This window comes from Triturus cristatus, chromosome 4_1 (assembly GCF_964204655.1).
Source record: "Triturus cristatus chromosome 4_1, aTriCri1.1, whole genome shotgun sequence".
NCBI classification, from domain to species: domain Eukaryota; kingdom Metazoa; phylum Chordata; class Amphibia; order Caudata; family Salamandridae; genus Triturus; species Triturus cristatus.
The window spans coordinates 498601818-498619800 of NC_140585.1; the positions used below are offsets into that span (position 1 = coordinate 498601818).

The 17983-nt window shown below is 43.1% G+C and overlaps 1 protein-coding gene across 5 annotated transcripts in view; it reads right to left on the reverse strand.

Moving 5' to 3' along the window:
* The window catches only part of ABCC9 (ATP binding cassette subfamily C member 9), a 947014-nt gene that overhangs the window by 626179 nt on the left and 302852 nt on the right, over positions 1–17983 (reverse strand). For all 5 annotated transcript variants that reach the window (XM_085652729.1, XM_085652730.1, XM_085652727.1 and 2 more), the window contains 3 exons: positions 9888–10043; positions 3981–4115; positions 2186–2348 (listed from right to left, as the gene is read on the reverse strand). In XM_085652729.1, coding sequence (XP_085508855.1) covers positions 2186–2348; positions 3981–4115; positions 9888–10043 — 454 coding nt within the window. The remainder of the gene's footprint in view (positions 1–2185; positions 2349–3980; positions 4116–9887; positions 10044–17983) is intronic.

The following is a 17983-nucleotide window of genomic DNA, read 5'->3' on the forward strand; positions in this document are numbered from 1 at the left end:
ATAAGTTAGACTACTTGAGCATATCAATCATGTTCTTGAAAATTAGATAAATATCTTTACTAAAGACATCTCAGTATTGTGCATTAGCATTCAAAAAGGGGGGAGACAGAAGCTGAGAGAGGTTCACTTGGCTCCCATTAGCCATACTGTCATAAATCAAAAAAGAGTGAACCTCACCAGTCTTGATGCCCATGCCCATGAGTGTTATTTCAGAAACTCTCAACCAGTACTTATCTCCAGCAGTATACATGATCCCCAATGTGGTGGCTTAGTTAATAGCATAATCATCGGGTTCCGTGCCTCGCTACTCACTTCTCCAGCTGAGTAGCACCTCTATCTGGAAGTGTCTGGAAAAAAGATACTGGTGGGATCAGTGCACTAAGAATAAAATCACCTCCTACAAACTTTAATATGAAAAAGGGATAGGAGTAAGGTTAAAAAATAGATAGAGTGATGTGGTTCATTTGCATTACCAATCCTTTACATCACAAGTAAGTGGTAGACCTGTTTTGGCCATATGTGCCCCTACAGGTTTGTGGCCTTAATCAGGACCTATTACGTTCAGATCTCTTGTGTAGTTATTGGTTGGTACTCTGTGCGGGTAAGTCCACTAACTTTGGTTTTTTTGAATAACAGAAGCTTTTTCAATATACAATTGTGCTTTCTGCCTTTATTCAGAGAGACAAGAGTTTGTCAGTACATAAAGAGAAAAAACATATGCTTTTTGATCTGTGCCAGTCTCCATCTAATTCAGAAGTTTTGCTACATCCATTGCATGCATATACACCTAGATAGTGCAGATTGTTTTCTGAAGCGAACTAGAGCTACATCTTCTGTTGGGTAATCTTGCAATTCCTAGGTCTCTGTAAGAGAGACAACACATTGCTATCTAAATCCATATAATGGCCCTTGCAAATGTTCAATAAAACCAGTCAAATTCAAATTAAAAACAGTGCATTCAAGAACTGTAGTGTTTCCCTTATGTCTCGTGAGGACAAAGGGAGTTTCTAAAATTCACATAAGATTGTTGTGCCGTTGAAGTGTTATCAAAAGTGGATTGTTAAGGAGGCTGGTATTCATCGTTTACAGCGACGTGGATAGCGTTAGTGTCAGCACGTGCTTGATGTTAACTTTTGTACATAAAACTCTATGGCATTCTCCACTATTGTAACTACTCAACAGGAAGCTGTTCTTTATCTACCAGCACATTTCCTACAGGTTGATAGCGAGACCTTCAATCCTCACCCACCACCCATAAGGCTGTAGTTATCCTGCCATAAGGTATTTACCAATTATTATAATAGTAGTTGACAATACGAATGCAAAGTTTGAGGCACAGAATTGAACAGACCAAGCATAGCAAAGCCACTTAAATTTGAATTCCAAAGAAAATCTTTGGGGAGCTGTTTCCTTTCAAAGTAGTGCGTAACCAACACACATGCGCACAAATTAAAAATTCGACATGGCGAGCAGATGCCAGCCTCCATAACAATCTTCTTTTGATAACACTCCTTGGGCACACCCACTCCAATGTGAATTTTACTAAGTCACCCCAGTGGAAATCATATATACTGCTGGTGGTAATTACTTGTTGAGGTTTTACGAGAAACACACGTGGAACTCTGGCATCAAGACGGGTGTAGTTCACTCTTCATTGATTCATCTCAGTAACGTGCTTCATGTTTAAAATAAAATATAGACTAAATATGTATCAAAAGTCGGGTGTATCCATGTAAAACTTGTTTTCTGGTAAGTCTTTATGGGCTGCAGACTTTGTGCCATGTCATTCTTGCCGACAGGAATTTCACTGCCTCACTGAAGGACCTAATTCAACAGCATTGCAGTTGTAGGTGGTGAATCCTGGTTGGCAGGAAGGGAAGGGAGTGGGGCAATGTGAGGGCACCACCTCACCTCATAAAAAAAGACAATTAAGCAGCAATCACAGTGGGGTAAATACCAATGTCAAGGTGTCTCCTCTGCAGTGAAATGTCCATGGTGAAATGTCTACAAATCAGTCTTTTATACTAGTTTATTCTTGGTATAAGAGAACCGCATGGCTCCTTGGTAACTAACTGTGAAGTTACTTAATGAACATGATCTCTTCTGTTTGAATAAGCTCATGTAAACCCGTTTTAGGTATTTTAGGTATTTTACAATCTTTTCCCTCAAAAGGATCTTTTCTTACTTGAAAGAGATGTGTGAAGCGCAAAGGTTTTGAGACTTTTCAGTTCCTTCATTCGTGTTTCCTCCACGCTGGTGCAGAAAATGTGTTCCCAGGCATACAGTTTCAAAAGTTTGATGCCTTTCAGGATCTCGTTGGTTTTCTTTAATCTCTCAGTAGAGTAGTCCTTCGCGGGTAGGAAAAAACATAATACAGTCAAGAGACACCAAACAACAACAAATGGACATGAGATGGAGGGATAGCTTTACCTGAACCTAGACTGCGCCAGCTGCTGCTGAAATATCCTTGAATTGGAATATTGAATTTTTAAGTTTTAACTAGGCCTGCGTAGAGTTTAAAAAAAAACACTCTGCCACTCTCCAAGGAGTTTCACAAGCAGTGGAGTGAACTGCGTTGCCCTGCTTGTGCTGATTTTTAGGCATTTGTCCCACACTGTAAAATCAGCGCGAAAGGCACCACACGCAGCCCAAGAGGATGCACCTTCTTTTGGCTCCTGTATTAGATGTATTCTACTCGAGTGGCAGCTTCCTCAACGCAAGCGGCAGGTTTCTCAAAATGAGCAGTATCGACAAGCCGCAACTGCGCGCATTGAGAAATCTCAGCGGGACGTGATCTCGCCATGGATTTTGCTTGCTCGCCAACTTAACATTGGGGCGCTGCAAAAGAGGAAATCGTCCACTCCATCCCACTGCGCAGAGCTTTCTAGAGCTCCGCGCTCTATGCAGAGTGGGAAAAACTCCACAAGCTCCCCGAGCGGACTGTGCACTGTCAGTCTAACATACGGTATATTCTTGAAGTAGCCTGGCCCTCTTTTATTTGCGATCTTAGGGGCATATTATCAAGAAACGGCGTTAAAATAGTCGCCGCTTGAGAATTCCCATAGAAGCCCATGTTCTGGTGTCAACATGGGCTTCTATTGGAATTCTCTGCGGCATATTATCAAGCCCATTATCGCCGCTTTAGCAGCAGTTTTCTGCCGCTTAAGCAGTGATATTTTTAACGCCGTGCTTGATAATATGCCTCCTAGGCTTTCTTTCCCTTTGTGCAGGCAAACATTGAATCCTTGTCCTATATACATTTTAATCAGTATATGCTTTTATCCTCAAATAAATTGTGTATTTTTCTATGTTTGTTATAGTGACAGCACTATTTATTCCCAACTACAAACGAGTCTCATTGGAGGAGCTCAAGCAGCCATCTTGAGCTTAGCTTTGTGGCACACCCTCTATTCGATGTTTCAATTTTTAATTCTTCAGGACTACAATCTGACTTTGAATGTCTTGAAAGGATTTCTATAATTTCAATTACCCAATTGACTATATTTTATTTGCAAGTCCAGAATGAATTAGATCTTGCAATCATGACAGAGACCATGTTTAGAGTAAAAATAAAAAATGAAAAAAAGATGGCAGTTGGCTGCATAGTGATAATTGAAGGCCACTAATGTAGGAAATTAGAAGAAGTATTCCATACTTTCAGTGACCTGTAGAAAGAAAACTGCAGGAAAACATCTACGTAGTCTTGAAAACTGACTTCACACCTTTCGATCTCTACCGTTGCAGTTTCAATGCTGCTATGTTTGAACTTTGGACTCGCGCTTAGCCAAATATAAGGTGGGCAAAAGCCTGTCATCTCTTGTAAAAAGAATAGGGAATATAAACATTTTCACAGAAAAATGTACGGGGTAACATCCAAAGCATATTGGAAGGACTACTTCTGCTTGCATTATTTCAGTATATATTTGTAGTGTAATAGGAACGTTGCCGATACTCATTAATAGATTCAAGATTTTACTTACCAGGGTGCTCTTCTGAGCATCAGCCAGTTTTGTAGCTATAAAATACTGAATCGGAGCGAGCAGTACAATAACAGCAGCGCCCACAAGTGCACTGACGTCCAGCAGCTTATAGAGAAGAATCACACCCATTGTAATCTAGGAAACAAAAGATGTAACTCAACATGGCCCAGTCAGCTCAGCAATCAAAGGTTACTTACACTGATAACTCTGCTAATAATTTAAAGGTAAAGCCAACGAAAGACCAAGCTTAATCAGAGAGTACAAAGAAGGCACTATAAGCGTTCATTATGAATGAATGGGAGGGAAGAGTTGGGCAGCGAGTTGACGGGGATAACAGATGGACACCTGAGATTCTCTTGACAAATTAGGAATTAAAGGGCGTCAGTAATTCTGGATCCAGTCACACTCTAATTCAGAACGTTCTTCCTGAGATGCAACGAGAAACTAAGCAAATCTAAACAGATCTAAACTAGAAAAACAGAAGTACTGATCTTCAGGAAGAACACCTCTGTATGGGACCACACCTGGTGGCCAGCAGAACTTGGACCAACACCCACACCGACTGACCATGCTCGCAACCTCGGCATCATCCTTGACAGCCAAATGACCATGATACAACAGACCACCGCAGTCGCCTCCTACTGCTTCCACACCCTTCACATGTTCAGCAGAATCTTCAGATGGATCCCAATCAACACCAGAAATACCGTCACTCAGGCCCTCATCACCAGCCGCCTTGACTTTGGCAACGCTCTCTATGCCGGAATCTCCACCCACCTCCTTAGAAGACTCTACACCATACAGAACACTGCAGCCAGACTCATCCTCCCAAAATGGACCCACATCACTCCACACCTCAGAAACTTCCACTGGCTCCCCATCCAGAAGAGATGCCAGTTCAAGATCCTAACACTGCTACAAAGTTCTTAACAACCAAGCACCATCCTACATCAACCACCAACTGAACTTCCATCAGCCCATTAGACACCTGTGCTCTGGCTCACTTGCCCTTGCGCACCCCCCACATCCGACACACCTGCAGTGGGGGCTGCTCCTTCTCCTACATTGTTGTCAAGACCTGAAATGAACTGTCCCTCTACCTCCGAACAGCACGTTCCCTGGCGCACTTTAGAAAGAAGCTCAAGGCCAGGCTTTGCGACAGAGACATGGCAACCTCAGCGCTCAGATCCCTCTAGGGGGACAGTGCGGCGCTTTACAATTGCCAACTGATTGATCAGCAGCATTCCCATGTATCCCATAGTTCTGCAGGTGTCGGTAACTGGTGTCACCTTCCCCATCAGAATAAAGAGGTCACTCATAATGAGGATCTTAGATGGTAGCCAGGGAAAACCACTTACCAAATGCTATCAATTGTATCCAATCCCATTGCAAGAAATCTGAGCATAAAACCAGGACATTACCTAAATACGTGCAATTCTTTAAGAGTTAGTCCTAACTATACCCATTTAGGAGTTTTAGTAATATTTCAAGAAAACAGCAAAGTCTATAAATAACATTTTACATCTTTAATGTTATCTAAATGGTGAAATGAATCATACTCTTGTTCCCTAACAGATCATTCTAGTTTTTAAACTGCTATCATGGGCTTTACATAGATGATAAACAATATAGAAACATTTGGAGACAAAGAAGAGAATAGTAGGTTGTGCATTAAAACACTATTTTATTTATTGATCTTTTTTCATTGAATGGAAAGAGAGAACGTTTACCTCTGTGGTGATACTACCCCTTCCTAAGAACCCCACTAAAGTCTCAATTAATATTATTGTAGAATTATTTAGCACATCTAATAAATAAAAATGCGCTGTAGTCATTTATTAATTGGATGCAATAAATAAGGGTACTACGAGTTTTGACATCACAATTGGCATAACGTGTGAATTTTAGTTCTTAACGCTCCAATATCCAATATCCACATCTCGTTATTCACGTTATTGGGGAGCGACCCTTGACCCTGTACTCAGGCAGGTCACTCCCCACGCTGCACAGCTAGCTCCACCTGTCTGTGCCTCTGCCCTTCACCCGCTGCTGCCGCTAGTTTGAGCCCCCGTGGCCGCCCTCGCTTCCAATACTTCCTTTTCACTGAATTTTTAGCCCACTCCTCTGGGCTACTGTGTTGTCTTCCTTGGTATTGTATTTTGCCTTATCTGTTGATTTCATTCTGTACTCTCAGCTGTTGATTTTTATTTTTATTTTTTGCTCCCTGTAACCCCTGGTTCCCCCTCCCCCGCTGCACTCCATTTTTCCAGTTGCTGCGTCCCCTGCGGCCCAGCCCCTCGCTCATCCATTCACCAATTCACCCTCCCGCCTGCCTCCCAGCTGCTCCTCTCTCCCACCTCCCCTTCTTAATGGCAGTCGTTGTGCGGCCGTGCCGCTGGCGTGCTGAAGGCATGCCTAAGGCAAGCTCGTCTGTGCCCGTCTGCGCCTGGACCGCACCCAGCGCCAGACCCACTGACCCCGCGAGCGCCATGACACCAGATGCCGCTACGACCCCAACCTCTTCCATGCACTCAACGCCGGCCAATCTACCACCTGCTTCCAGGCCACCCCAAAGCACACCCACGGACCCTTCACCTGCCAAAACTGCAGCTTCACCAGCCAGCGTACACCAGTGCGTCCTGCCCCCCCCCCAACCAAGGCAGGCCACAACCATCTCAGATGCATACTGCTCAACACCCGCTCTGTCCACAGGCATGCCATCGAACTCTGGGACCTGCTCGACCCATTCTCCCCGGACGTCGCTTTTCTAACAGAGACCTGAATGAACGCCACATCAGCACCCGACGTTGCCATAGTCATCTCGGATGTCTACAAGATCACCCGCAGGGACCGCACCACCAGACCGCGAAGAGGAATCACCATCGTCCACAGAAATACCCTCAGAACCTCAACCAACACCGAAGACACCCTCAGCACCGCCGAACACCTGCACTTCCAGATCCACATTGATCCCAACACCACCCTCAGAGGAACCCTCGTGTACAGACCCCCCGGGATCCGGCCACAGTTCAGCGACTCCATAACAGACGTCATCAGCGCGCATGCCTTGGCCTCCACAGACTACATCCACCTCGAGAACACCGATGACAGCAACTCCACCACACTGCTGGACAACCTCGCCAAAATGGGTCTCAACCAGCTCGTCACGACACCCACCCATTCTGCCGAACAGACGCTCGACCCCATTTTCTCCACCAGCAGCCACATCACCTTCAGTCACACCACCGAACTCCAAAGGACCGACCACCGCTGCATCCACTTCTCCTTCGAGAAAACCACCGCACACAACCAACAGCAAAGAATCCCCCACCACATCTGCAACAAGGTGACCGAAGACCAGCTAATCACCTACTCGCCCGAGACCCACCAACCGACCACACCGACACAGGCGCCCGCAACCTCAGGCAATGGATCGACGACTGCGCAAACACTCTTGCCCCGATCAAGAAAAAACCCTCAAACAGACACACCGACAGAAGAGCCATCTGGTTCACCGTCTACCTCCAGGCATCCAAGCAGACCTGCCAAAGACTAGAGAAGAAATAGCGCCATGAGCAAACACCGGACAACCATGCAGCCCTCAAGAACGCCATCTGCAGGCACCACCAACACATTCGAATCGCCAAAAGGACCTCCTTCAAGGAACGCATCGACAACAACGCACACATCAAGGAGCTCTTTAACATCGTGAAGGAACTCCACCAACCCCAGCTCCAATGACATCCCGCCGTCACAAGACCTCTGCGACTCTCTAGCCAACTTCTTCCACCGCAAGATCATACACATCCACGACAGCTTCAACAGCCAGACCCCCCAACAGCCGCCGACACCCTAGACTCACTGCCCCCCAGCCACACCGACCTCCTGATCTCCCGGAACCACGTCAACGACGAAGACACCATCAAAACCATGAACACCATCCACTCCGGATCACTGTCAGACTCCTGGACCCACCACATCTTCAACAAAGCAAGCTTCATCATCGCACCCCAACTCCAAAAGATCTTTAACAGCTCATTCGAGACCACCACCTTCCCGGAAAGCTGGAAACACGCAGAGATCAACGCCCTACTCAAGAAACCCAAGGCAGACCCAAAGGACCTCAAGAACCTGCGGCCCATCTCCCTCCTCCCGTACCCAGCGAAAGTCATCGAGAAGATCGTCAACAGACAACTGACCTGCTTCCTCGAAGAGAACAACACTCTGGACTCATCCCAATCCGCATTCCGCAGCAATCACAGCACCGAAACTGCCCTCATCGCCGCCACCGACGACATCAGGACCCTGCTGGACAACAGCGAGAGCGGGGCCCTCATCCTCCTAGACCTCTTGGCCGCCTTTGACATCGTCTGCCACCACACCTTACGCACACGCCTCTACAATGCAGGGATCGACAACAAAGCCTTGGACTGGATCACCTCCTTCCTCACCGACAGAACCCAGAGAGTCCGCCTCCCGCCATTCCGATCCAAAGCCACCAAGATCACCTGCGGCGTACCTCAAGGATCATCCCTCAGCCTGACCCTCTTCAACTTCTACATGACACCGCTCGCCAATATCGTCTGATCGCACAACCTCAACATCATCTCATATGCCGATGACACCCAGTTGATCCTCTCTCTCAAAGACCGCGCCACCGCCAAAACCAACTTCCACGATGGAATGAAGGCCGTCGCCGAATGGATGAAGAGCAGTCGCATGAAACTGAACTCGGACAAGACGGAGATCCTCATCCTCGGTTCCACCCCCTCCGCCTGGGATGACTCCTGGTGGCTGGCCTCGCTGGGAGCTGTGCCGACACCCACCAACCACGCACACAATCTGGGGTTCATTCTGGACCAATCTCTGTCAATGACCCAGCAAGTCAACGCCATCTCCTCCTCCTGCTTCAACACCCTCCGTATGCTTCGCAAGATCTACAGATGGATCCCCACCGGAACCAGAAGGATGGTCACCCAGGCCCTCGTCACCAGCAGGCTGGACTACAGCAACGCCCTCTATGCGGGTACCACGGCTAAACTCCAGAAGAGACTTCAATGCACACAGAACGCCTCCGCACGCCTCATCCTCGGCATCCCCCGCCACAGCCACATCACTTCCCACCTGAAGAACCGGCACTGGCTCCCCGTCAACAAGAGGATCACCTTCAAGCTCTTCACCCACGCTCACAAAGCACTCCACAACGCCGGACCAGCATACCTCAACAAACGAGTCACCTTCTACACTCTCAACAGCCAGCTTCGCTCCGCTGACCTCGCCCTCGCCACCATTCCACGTATCCACTGAACGACCACCGGCGGCAGATCCTTCTCTCACCAAGACATGGAACACGCTCCCCATCCACCTGCGACAGACCCAGGACCTGTTGACCTTCAAGTGACTTCTCAAGACCTGGTTGTCGAACAGTAGCAGCTGCCCCCCCCCCTCCCTCAGCACCTTGAGACCCTCTCTGTTTTGCACAGGTGTGGACATTTATCGGGGCACTCAAAATTAAGGCCTAAATGGGGTAAGTAGGTGGGATTTTGAAAACAACAGACTACACAACACCGATGCAATGTATAATGTATATAATGTGTAAAGCAACATCTAATTGAAATACCAGAGTGGAAATGTACCCCATACTTAAGGCCTGATTTAGGTTTTAGTGGGCTTTGAAATTCAATTTATAAAGAGGAAGGTATTTATTTTCCTAAGTGGGCAGATCTTCAAACATCAGTACAATAATTATTTCCAAGCATGGCTTTGCAAACATTTCAACGTGACACATTATCATGAAACAATGCTGGCTCCTTGGTAGCCTCACATAAATGTACATATATGTCTGCTGCTAAGTGTAGCTTTTAATTATGGTGTCCAAAAAAAATAACCTTTAATTTGATGCTATACCTGAACAGGCATTGCCCACAGATTGGGACAAAGAAACAAGAACCACATCAGTTGATTGGTTTCTATGGCAACCAAGTTGTTGATCTGGCCCAATGTCATCTCTCCCATGGACATGTTCGATGTTGAAAGTTTCAGGATTTTATTATATATCATTGCCTGAAATCAGAGATGTTTGACAGGTTTAATTAATCAGATTGTAAAGAATAAAATGATCATCTCGAACATGACATTTTGTAACACTCATATGGTGAAAACATGTATTGCTTCCTCCTGAATAATAATTATTATTAAAAACAAGTTATTGTATTTGTTAATTAAAGCTGTAGTAGAATGTAAGGAAAAAACAATAAACATTCAAATCAATTCAAAAAACTTTATTCGGTGTGTATGAAACAACCACAAAATTGTGCATAAAAAACAAATTACATTACGAAAAATGAATATCAAATAAAAATAAAAACGTGTTGAATAGCACTTATTGAACAACATGGGGCCAAAGTTGATCACATCATAAAACACATAAATTGTCAATATAAAAAGAGCAATACAGTTTCATAAAATCATCATGGGTTCAGCGCTATATTGGAACAATAAACACTAAAATATTACAGTTAGGAAAAAACTACAATCAGTTGTGTAAGAACAACAAATAAGTAAAAAATGCAAAATTCAAGGGCACTAAGTTGATGGGGCATGAACAGCGACTGAACAAGATAGCTGCGACGTAGAGGAGCTCTCCTTGGTGAGGCCCAGCCCTGAAAATTGCCTCACAAAAATCCAAGCAGTGGTGCTGAAATGAGTGGCAACACATGGGGAATGGATCCAGGGCTCATCATCACCCTGATAACAGCAGGGGAGGATTGACAGGAGACAGTTGAATGGAGGACCAGCAGCACTACCCCTGCTCCTTCAACTAGGGAGATATACGAGAGGTGGTCGGCCAGGCGAAAGCCGAAGCTGGGAGAGGAGCAGAGGCCCATCATAGCACAATAGAGTAACTGGTGCTTTAGGTCCCTGACACCCCAGGACCCTGAGAAGCAACTTTGGCTGGGGGGAAAGGTTCAGGAATAGGCAATCAGGAGGGAGACAGAGGGAGAGGTGAAAGACTGCAACAAGTGCCTGGAGCAGTAAATCTGTGTCAGCTTTTCCCTCCCCTCATACCCCTGTGTAACCATGTGGGCCCTTCCGTGCCTACCCACTTCAAAGGCTGGCTGACTGGTAGATACGCATTACTGTCTGACCCCGATCAACAAAGGAGGCAATTAAAACAAGCTGCAAAGCAACAGAAAACTGCTGGAGCAGAGTAGGGACCTGTAGGAATCTGACGAAGAGGCAGGTATCTTAGAGTTTTCCCCAATCATCCTCACAACCCTGAAAGGAGGAACCACAAGGGGAGTGAAGTACTGCAATGAGGAAGTCAGGGGTGAACAGTGCAGGCTCCTCTGCCTTTTTCATCCTCACTGCTTAAGTAATTGCCATCCTTCTCCTCCCAGTTAAAAGAGGAGGGATCCACCTTGACATGCTGTGGGGTGAGGGGGAAAGGTGAGAACAAAGGGCCGCAAAGACTGAAGAGCACAGGCAGATGTAAGAATTGGAAGGAAGGTGTGAGGGGGCCATCTTTACGTGACTGGATCAATGGATTCAAGAGAGGAGGCAGGAAGCAGAGGAAGAGTGCGGATACCACTTTAGTAGCATGCATGACTGGGGTCAGAAAGCAATTCCCTTACTCCCTGGTAGGTGGCGGCAACTACTACGGGCTCAGTTGTCCTGAGTGATTAAGTACGAACAAAGTTATTTAACCTTCGGAACTCCATTAACCATCAACAATGAGATGAGACAGGGTCCCCCATTCCACACAGCAGAATGGCCTTCAGGAAGGAGAGACTGCAAGAAGGTGATAAATGCAAAACGGAGTATTCTAACCAAAAAGACATATCCCTCAAGTCAAGGAACCTACAATGAAGGACATTTTATTAGCAGTGAAAGATTTGGTGCTCAAAAACAAAATTGATTTGATTACTAGATGGGGTGTGGTTTTGCCGCTGCTTCAAGATGGCGGAGGCGTGCTGAGCTCAGACGGACTGGGGAGATTAATTGACACTGGAGACCGCTCCAGCGCTCGCTGAGGAATGAGACTTCCGGGTGTCTCTTCCTCTTGATATGGTGAGTCGCTGGAGTGCTGCAGCTTCACCCCCTTTGTAGTTTTTCTGGCCATATCAGCCTCTGGGGATTTATTCTCAGAGGAGAGGTCACGTCCACCATTTTGAATGGCAGGCGGGCTTCATTTCTTCCCTTTTAAACTTCCTAATTGCACTTTTACCTCCCATTGCCTTTATGGAGCATTTTCTTTGATATATTTTTAAGAGGCTATGAATACTGAAAGCAGTTTTTTGATACCATATTATATTACTTGAGAGAGTGACTGCCTTACTTTTTCCTAACTGCTTCGGTTCCCGAGAACTGTGGTTGAATTTTCCTCATTGCAAGATTGAGTTTGCTTTCTTATACTGCAGACTCAACATATATAGTGCTCCATATAAGTTCCTCTTCCCTTCTATCGGGAAATTAAGGAATCTCAAGCTCTAGGTTTCTTCTAAGCATGTTACTTATTCAGACTCTGACTCTAACCAAAACAACATGGAGGACAACCCTCATCACAAACCTGAATCTTTATCAGGTACTATTTCAAAATTGCACCCTTCAACAAAAACACCTGTGAGCTCCACTAAACTAACAAAAAAGACCCTCCGTCTCCAGTGCATTCTTCATCAGTTTCTATGGATCTGATCCTTGAGGAAATTTGTCCATTAAAACCTTTCATGGAGGAAACTACTAAGACTCTGCAACTTCTGGACTGCAAATGGTCTTCTTTTAAATCATGTGTTCTCATTATGGAACAATCCACTGAATCTCTACAGTCCACATGCTCTTGTATTCCCCTTCTGGAATCAGAAATAGCTCTTCTCAAGAAACCCACTGGGGACTTGGAAAATCGAAATCGCAGGAACAATCTCCATATTTATGGTCTCCCCGAAAATATGGATGGCTCCAACCTGACTGTTTATTTTCAATCTTTTCTACCTAAGCTTCTGGCAAGTCGACCTCTGTCCCACTCAACATACAACGGGCTCACAGGCTTGGTCCCAGAGTTTCATCAAAACCTTGTGGTGTCATCCTGTATTTCTTACAATATACCGATCTGTTACAAGTCATGTCGACAGTCAAAGCAAAAAAGCAAATCTCTTGGGAGGGTCACCGTTTGTTCTTCTCGCAGGATGTAGCTAAAGTTACTGCAGATCGTCGAAAGAAGTGTCTTGACCTCCGTCCTCAATTAAGAACTATAAGTGCTAGATATGGCCTAATCCATCCTTGTCTTTTTTAAGGTCACTTATAAGAAAAAGACAACCACCTACGAAGATCCAGCAGCTCTGAAAGATTTTCTTCAACAAGTTGGAGCAGAAGTCATGGACACAATGAAACCTTCTTAATTGTTATTCTGTTATCTTTTGTCTGCTCTCTTTTGTGCATAATTCTCCGTCTGACGTTCCATTCTAGTTTAATCTTTATGTTATTTGTTCTCATATGATATTGCCTCTCTCATTTCTATTTGCAGATGTTTATCCCACTCCCCGTTCTTCATTTGATCTCCTCAATATGTTGATGTCATTAATCAATCCAAGGCTGCCCTGTCGTCCGATGGGGCTCGGATGATGTCTTCGTCGTCGCCTGGTGTCGCCTACCTCTTTCATCTTTGTGTGTTTTAGGTATGTTTTTCAGTCATCATTTGTATGACGTACTGTCTTTTTGTTTTTTGTTATGTTCTCCCTTCTCTACTGTTTCCCTATACCATTACTCTATATCTTTTTCTTATTCCTATGACTTATTCTATTGCTCCCTCTTTCCTTTCTCTCCAAATCAAACAAAAGTCTTCTCTATACTCTTATCTTCTCACTTTTATTCAATTCTAAGATTAGGTTTACCACGGTAAGCTTAATGATTGTTCATGTTATTACCTCATGGTTACATTCCGAGTTACTGCATTGAATATCAAAGGGTTAGGTAATCCTATTAAAAGACAACGAGTGTTAAATTATTTAACTAAATTGAAAACTGATATTGCATTACTTCAAGAATCACATCTTTCTGAAGCTGAAGCTTCCAAGTTAAGGAAATGCTGAGTTGGCAGTGTGTTCACTTCTCCGGCTTTAGGTAATAAAAATGGTGTTCTGATTCTCTGTCATAAAAAATGTTATGTCTCAGTTGTTCATCAAGAATCTGACTCTGAGGGCCGTTGGGTGATTGTTAAAATCCTTATTGAAAAAAATACCCTTAGTTTTTTTTATTTATATGCCCCAGTCTACTTTTATACGATGATGATTATATTATATTTGGTGGTGATTGCAATGAAATTCATGACCCCATATTAGATAGACATTCAACAGTTAAATTTGTACACATGAAAATGCACTCACAATTCACCTCCACAATACGCCGTAAATTACTAGTTGATATCTGGAGACTATGCCACCCAGACCTTCAGGAGTATAGTTTTTATTCAGCTCCGCACCACTCACAATCCCGTATTGACTACCTCTTTTTAAGTAAATCCTTAGCTCAGCATGTCCTTCAGTCTGAAATAGGGTTTCTTTTAATATCAGACCACGCCCCAGTCTATGTTGACTTTCATCTGATACCATTTGCTCCACATGCAGGTAGGTGGTGCTTTAACAATTCCTTACTTTTGGACCCTAAATTCTATAGGCAATTCAGTTCATTTCACTTCTGAATTCTTTGCTATTAATTCAACATCAGATTCTTCTCCTGTAATGATTTGGGATTCTTTCAAATCAGCCGCTAGAGGTTTTATAATAAGCTTTGTTTCACAAAAGAAACAATCTTTTCATATACAAACCACTCAATTACTTAATAAAATGAAACAGCTAAATACACTTATTATCATTCCAACAATGAATCTTTCTTGAAAAACCTTATTGATGCCAAACTCACTTAACAGATTATCCACGGAAGCCGCTTCTTCCTACTTATTGAAAAGCAGCACTCGCTATTATGGAGGTCGGAATAAGATGCAGTAATTACTAGCTAATCATTTAAAAATAAGGAGAGAAAGAACTAGAATAGAATCTTTGCAGAGTGCTGCTAGAACTCCACTTTTTAAAGACAATGATATTTTAGATGAATACACTCCAGAAACACAACTAGTTCAATCAGATTTATCCTCTTATTTTCAATCCATTATTTCTCCTCCCTCCCACCATATTGATTTTGATTCACTGGGAATTGATATTACTTTAGCGGAAATTACCCATGCAGTCTCGGTGCTACGGCGAGGGAAGGCCCCTGGACCCGATGGGTTCACTGTTGAGTTCTATGAACATTTTGCTAACCTCCTTCTTCCAAATCTTCTACTTTTATTCAATTCTTTTACTACCAACGGTGCATCTCAAGGCACTTTCCAAGAAGCCATGATATGTTGAACTCCAAAAGATAATAAGGACCCTTCTCTTTATAAATATTACCAACCCATTTCCTTAGTCAATACTGACTACAAGATCTTTGCCAAAATGTTGGCACTACGCATTGACCCTATCCTACCTGACCTTATTGGTCCGAAACAATCCGGCTTTGTAAAGGGCCGGTTAGCCTCTGATAATTCTAAAGTCTTTTTGAATATTCTTGGCAAGGCTTCTTCTTTAGATTATCCTATTGCTGCTATTGCTTTAGATGCAGAAAAACTTTTGATAGGATTGGATGGGATTTTATGTTTCATGCTTTAAAATGGAGATAGGCTTTCCTCCCAAAATGATCACTTTAATCTCTTTATTATATTCAGGCCCTGGAGTCTCCATCTTTGTTAATGGTAAAGTTTCGGACTATTTTTGTCTTCTTAGAGGGGTACGACAAGGGTATCCTTTATCACCTTTAATGTTTGTCATAGCGCTGGAACCCTTTCAAACTAAAATTAGACAGGATGCTCACATCTCTGGTTTCCAATTTGGCCCACATCAGGTTAAAATGTCTGTTTACGCTGATGATATCCTTTTATAATGTTCTAATCCGTCTACAGCTCTCCCTCCTTTCCTCAAGCAAGTTGATACTTTTGCTCAACTATCAGGTTATCGGGTTAATACGGATAAGTGTGAAGTCTTGCCTTTAAATGTTCTTTGTCACAGGCAATATTTCAATCACACTAGTTTTTCTTGGCAACCCTCAAAACTAAAATACTTTGGCTTGTGGTTCTCCCCGAATATCCCTTAAAATTTAAAATAAAATTTTGATCATATTATCAAAAGGTTAAAGGATACTATTGCACATTAACATCCTCTTTACCTCTTCTGGTGGGGACAAATGGATTCGATTAAAATGATGCTCACCCCTCTGATTTTATATATTATTTCCACGATCCCTGTTCATAATCCCAGATATTATTTTAATAAACCGGACTCACTTTTAACAAAATTTCTTTGGAAGGATAAACCTCCTCAAATGCCCTTATCCTCCTTAAAAACGGCAAATCTAATGGTGGCCTTAAATGCCTTGACTTCAAAACTTAACACTCTGCTTTTCTCCAAAACAGGCTACCAGTTGGCTATTTTCTGAGCCTCTCGCACATCCCCAAGTATGGATAAATATTGAGAAATTTTCATCTCCCCTTTTGACTTTCGGGAAATCCTTGCCTTCACTAATATTTCTTTATAGCGTTCTCCTAGTATTTCCCATACCTGTAAGCTTTTAGCTCCTCTTTTACCATCTTCTTTCACTTCTGTTACTTCTCATTATCAACAAACTATTTGGCATAATAAGTCATTACGTGTCAATTTATTGGAGATCTTGGAGATCTAAAGGCTTGCTTTTGATATCTCAGCTCTTGACTAATGATCATCCTCTATCTTTTACTGATCTTCAAAAAAGAATTCATTGCCTGCTACTTTCATTTCATAATATAACCTTCTACTTCCTTCTCTTAATCAATATCTTCTCACAATACCTAACACCTCCAATCCTCCTATAACTTGCACTATTCTTTCTCCTATATTAGATACTTCCCCCTCCGCATCTACTATATATAAGTGTTTACTATCACCCTCAGATAGACTCAAGTCGAAAACTGAATTGGCACGGGAAAAAGACTTAATACAATGCTGGCCAACTACCATTTGGGACAAATTATGGCTTAAAATTCACACATCATCAAGAGCTGCTAATGCCACATAGTCCCTTTATTTTGTTTATCAACGCCTATTACATTCACCTGTGACACTAGCATCTTTCTCACCAAATACTCCTTCTACATGTTGGTCCTGTTCTAATGCTGATTGAAAACATATGTTATTTGATTGCCGTGATATCCAACAGTTTTGGCAGTTAGTTTGGTCCCAATTTAAAAAGATATTTAAAGTTAATATTCCCTTTTTTTTACTCAATATTTTCTTAGGCTCATTGTCACCCCAATGGCCTCAATCATCATCAAATTTCATGCTGTTAGATGTATTATTAGCTGTGGCTTTCCACTTAATAACCTCAAATTGGAAACAAACTGACAAAGTTACTTTTAGAGCTTAGTGTGATGCTGTGTGTTTTAATCATAGACTTGACACCAATTATGTTACCCCTATTTCTTTAGCGATTAAAAATATCTTTTATGGCTTCCACTTACCACATATTTATCCTTGTCTGCTTCTTCTACTGTTAAAGTTATAACTGTAGCAGATGATGTACGGAAGCCACTGTAACTTCACCGAGTTGTCTTTTCATTAATATATTAGAAGCTATTTTATGCTGATATATTTATACTATGTTATTTAATTTTATGTATTACTATGCCTACAGTGTTTAATTTTGTACCTCTTTTATCTCCGATTGCTGCAGAGACATAATATATTGAAACCTTTCCTCTTCACCTCTCCTTTCCCGTCCCTCCCCCTTTTTATAGAGTCCTATATTGAATGTATTCCCTTTTGCATACAGCATGTTAACTTTAAAGTTGTAAATCCTCATTCTTTTTATGATCTCTATGTTAATAAAGATTTATTATTTTTTATTATACTGCTTTTCTTTTTTTTGTGATTTCTCAATAA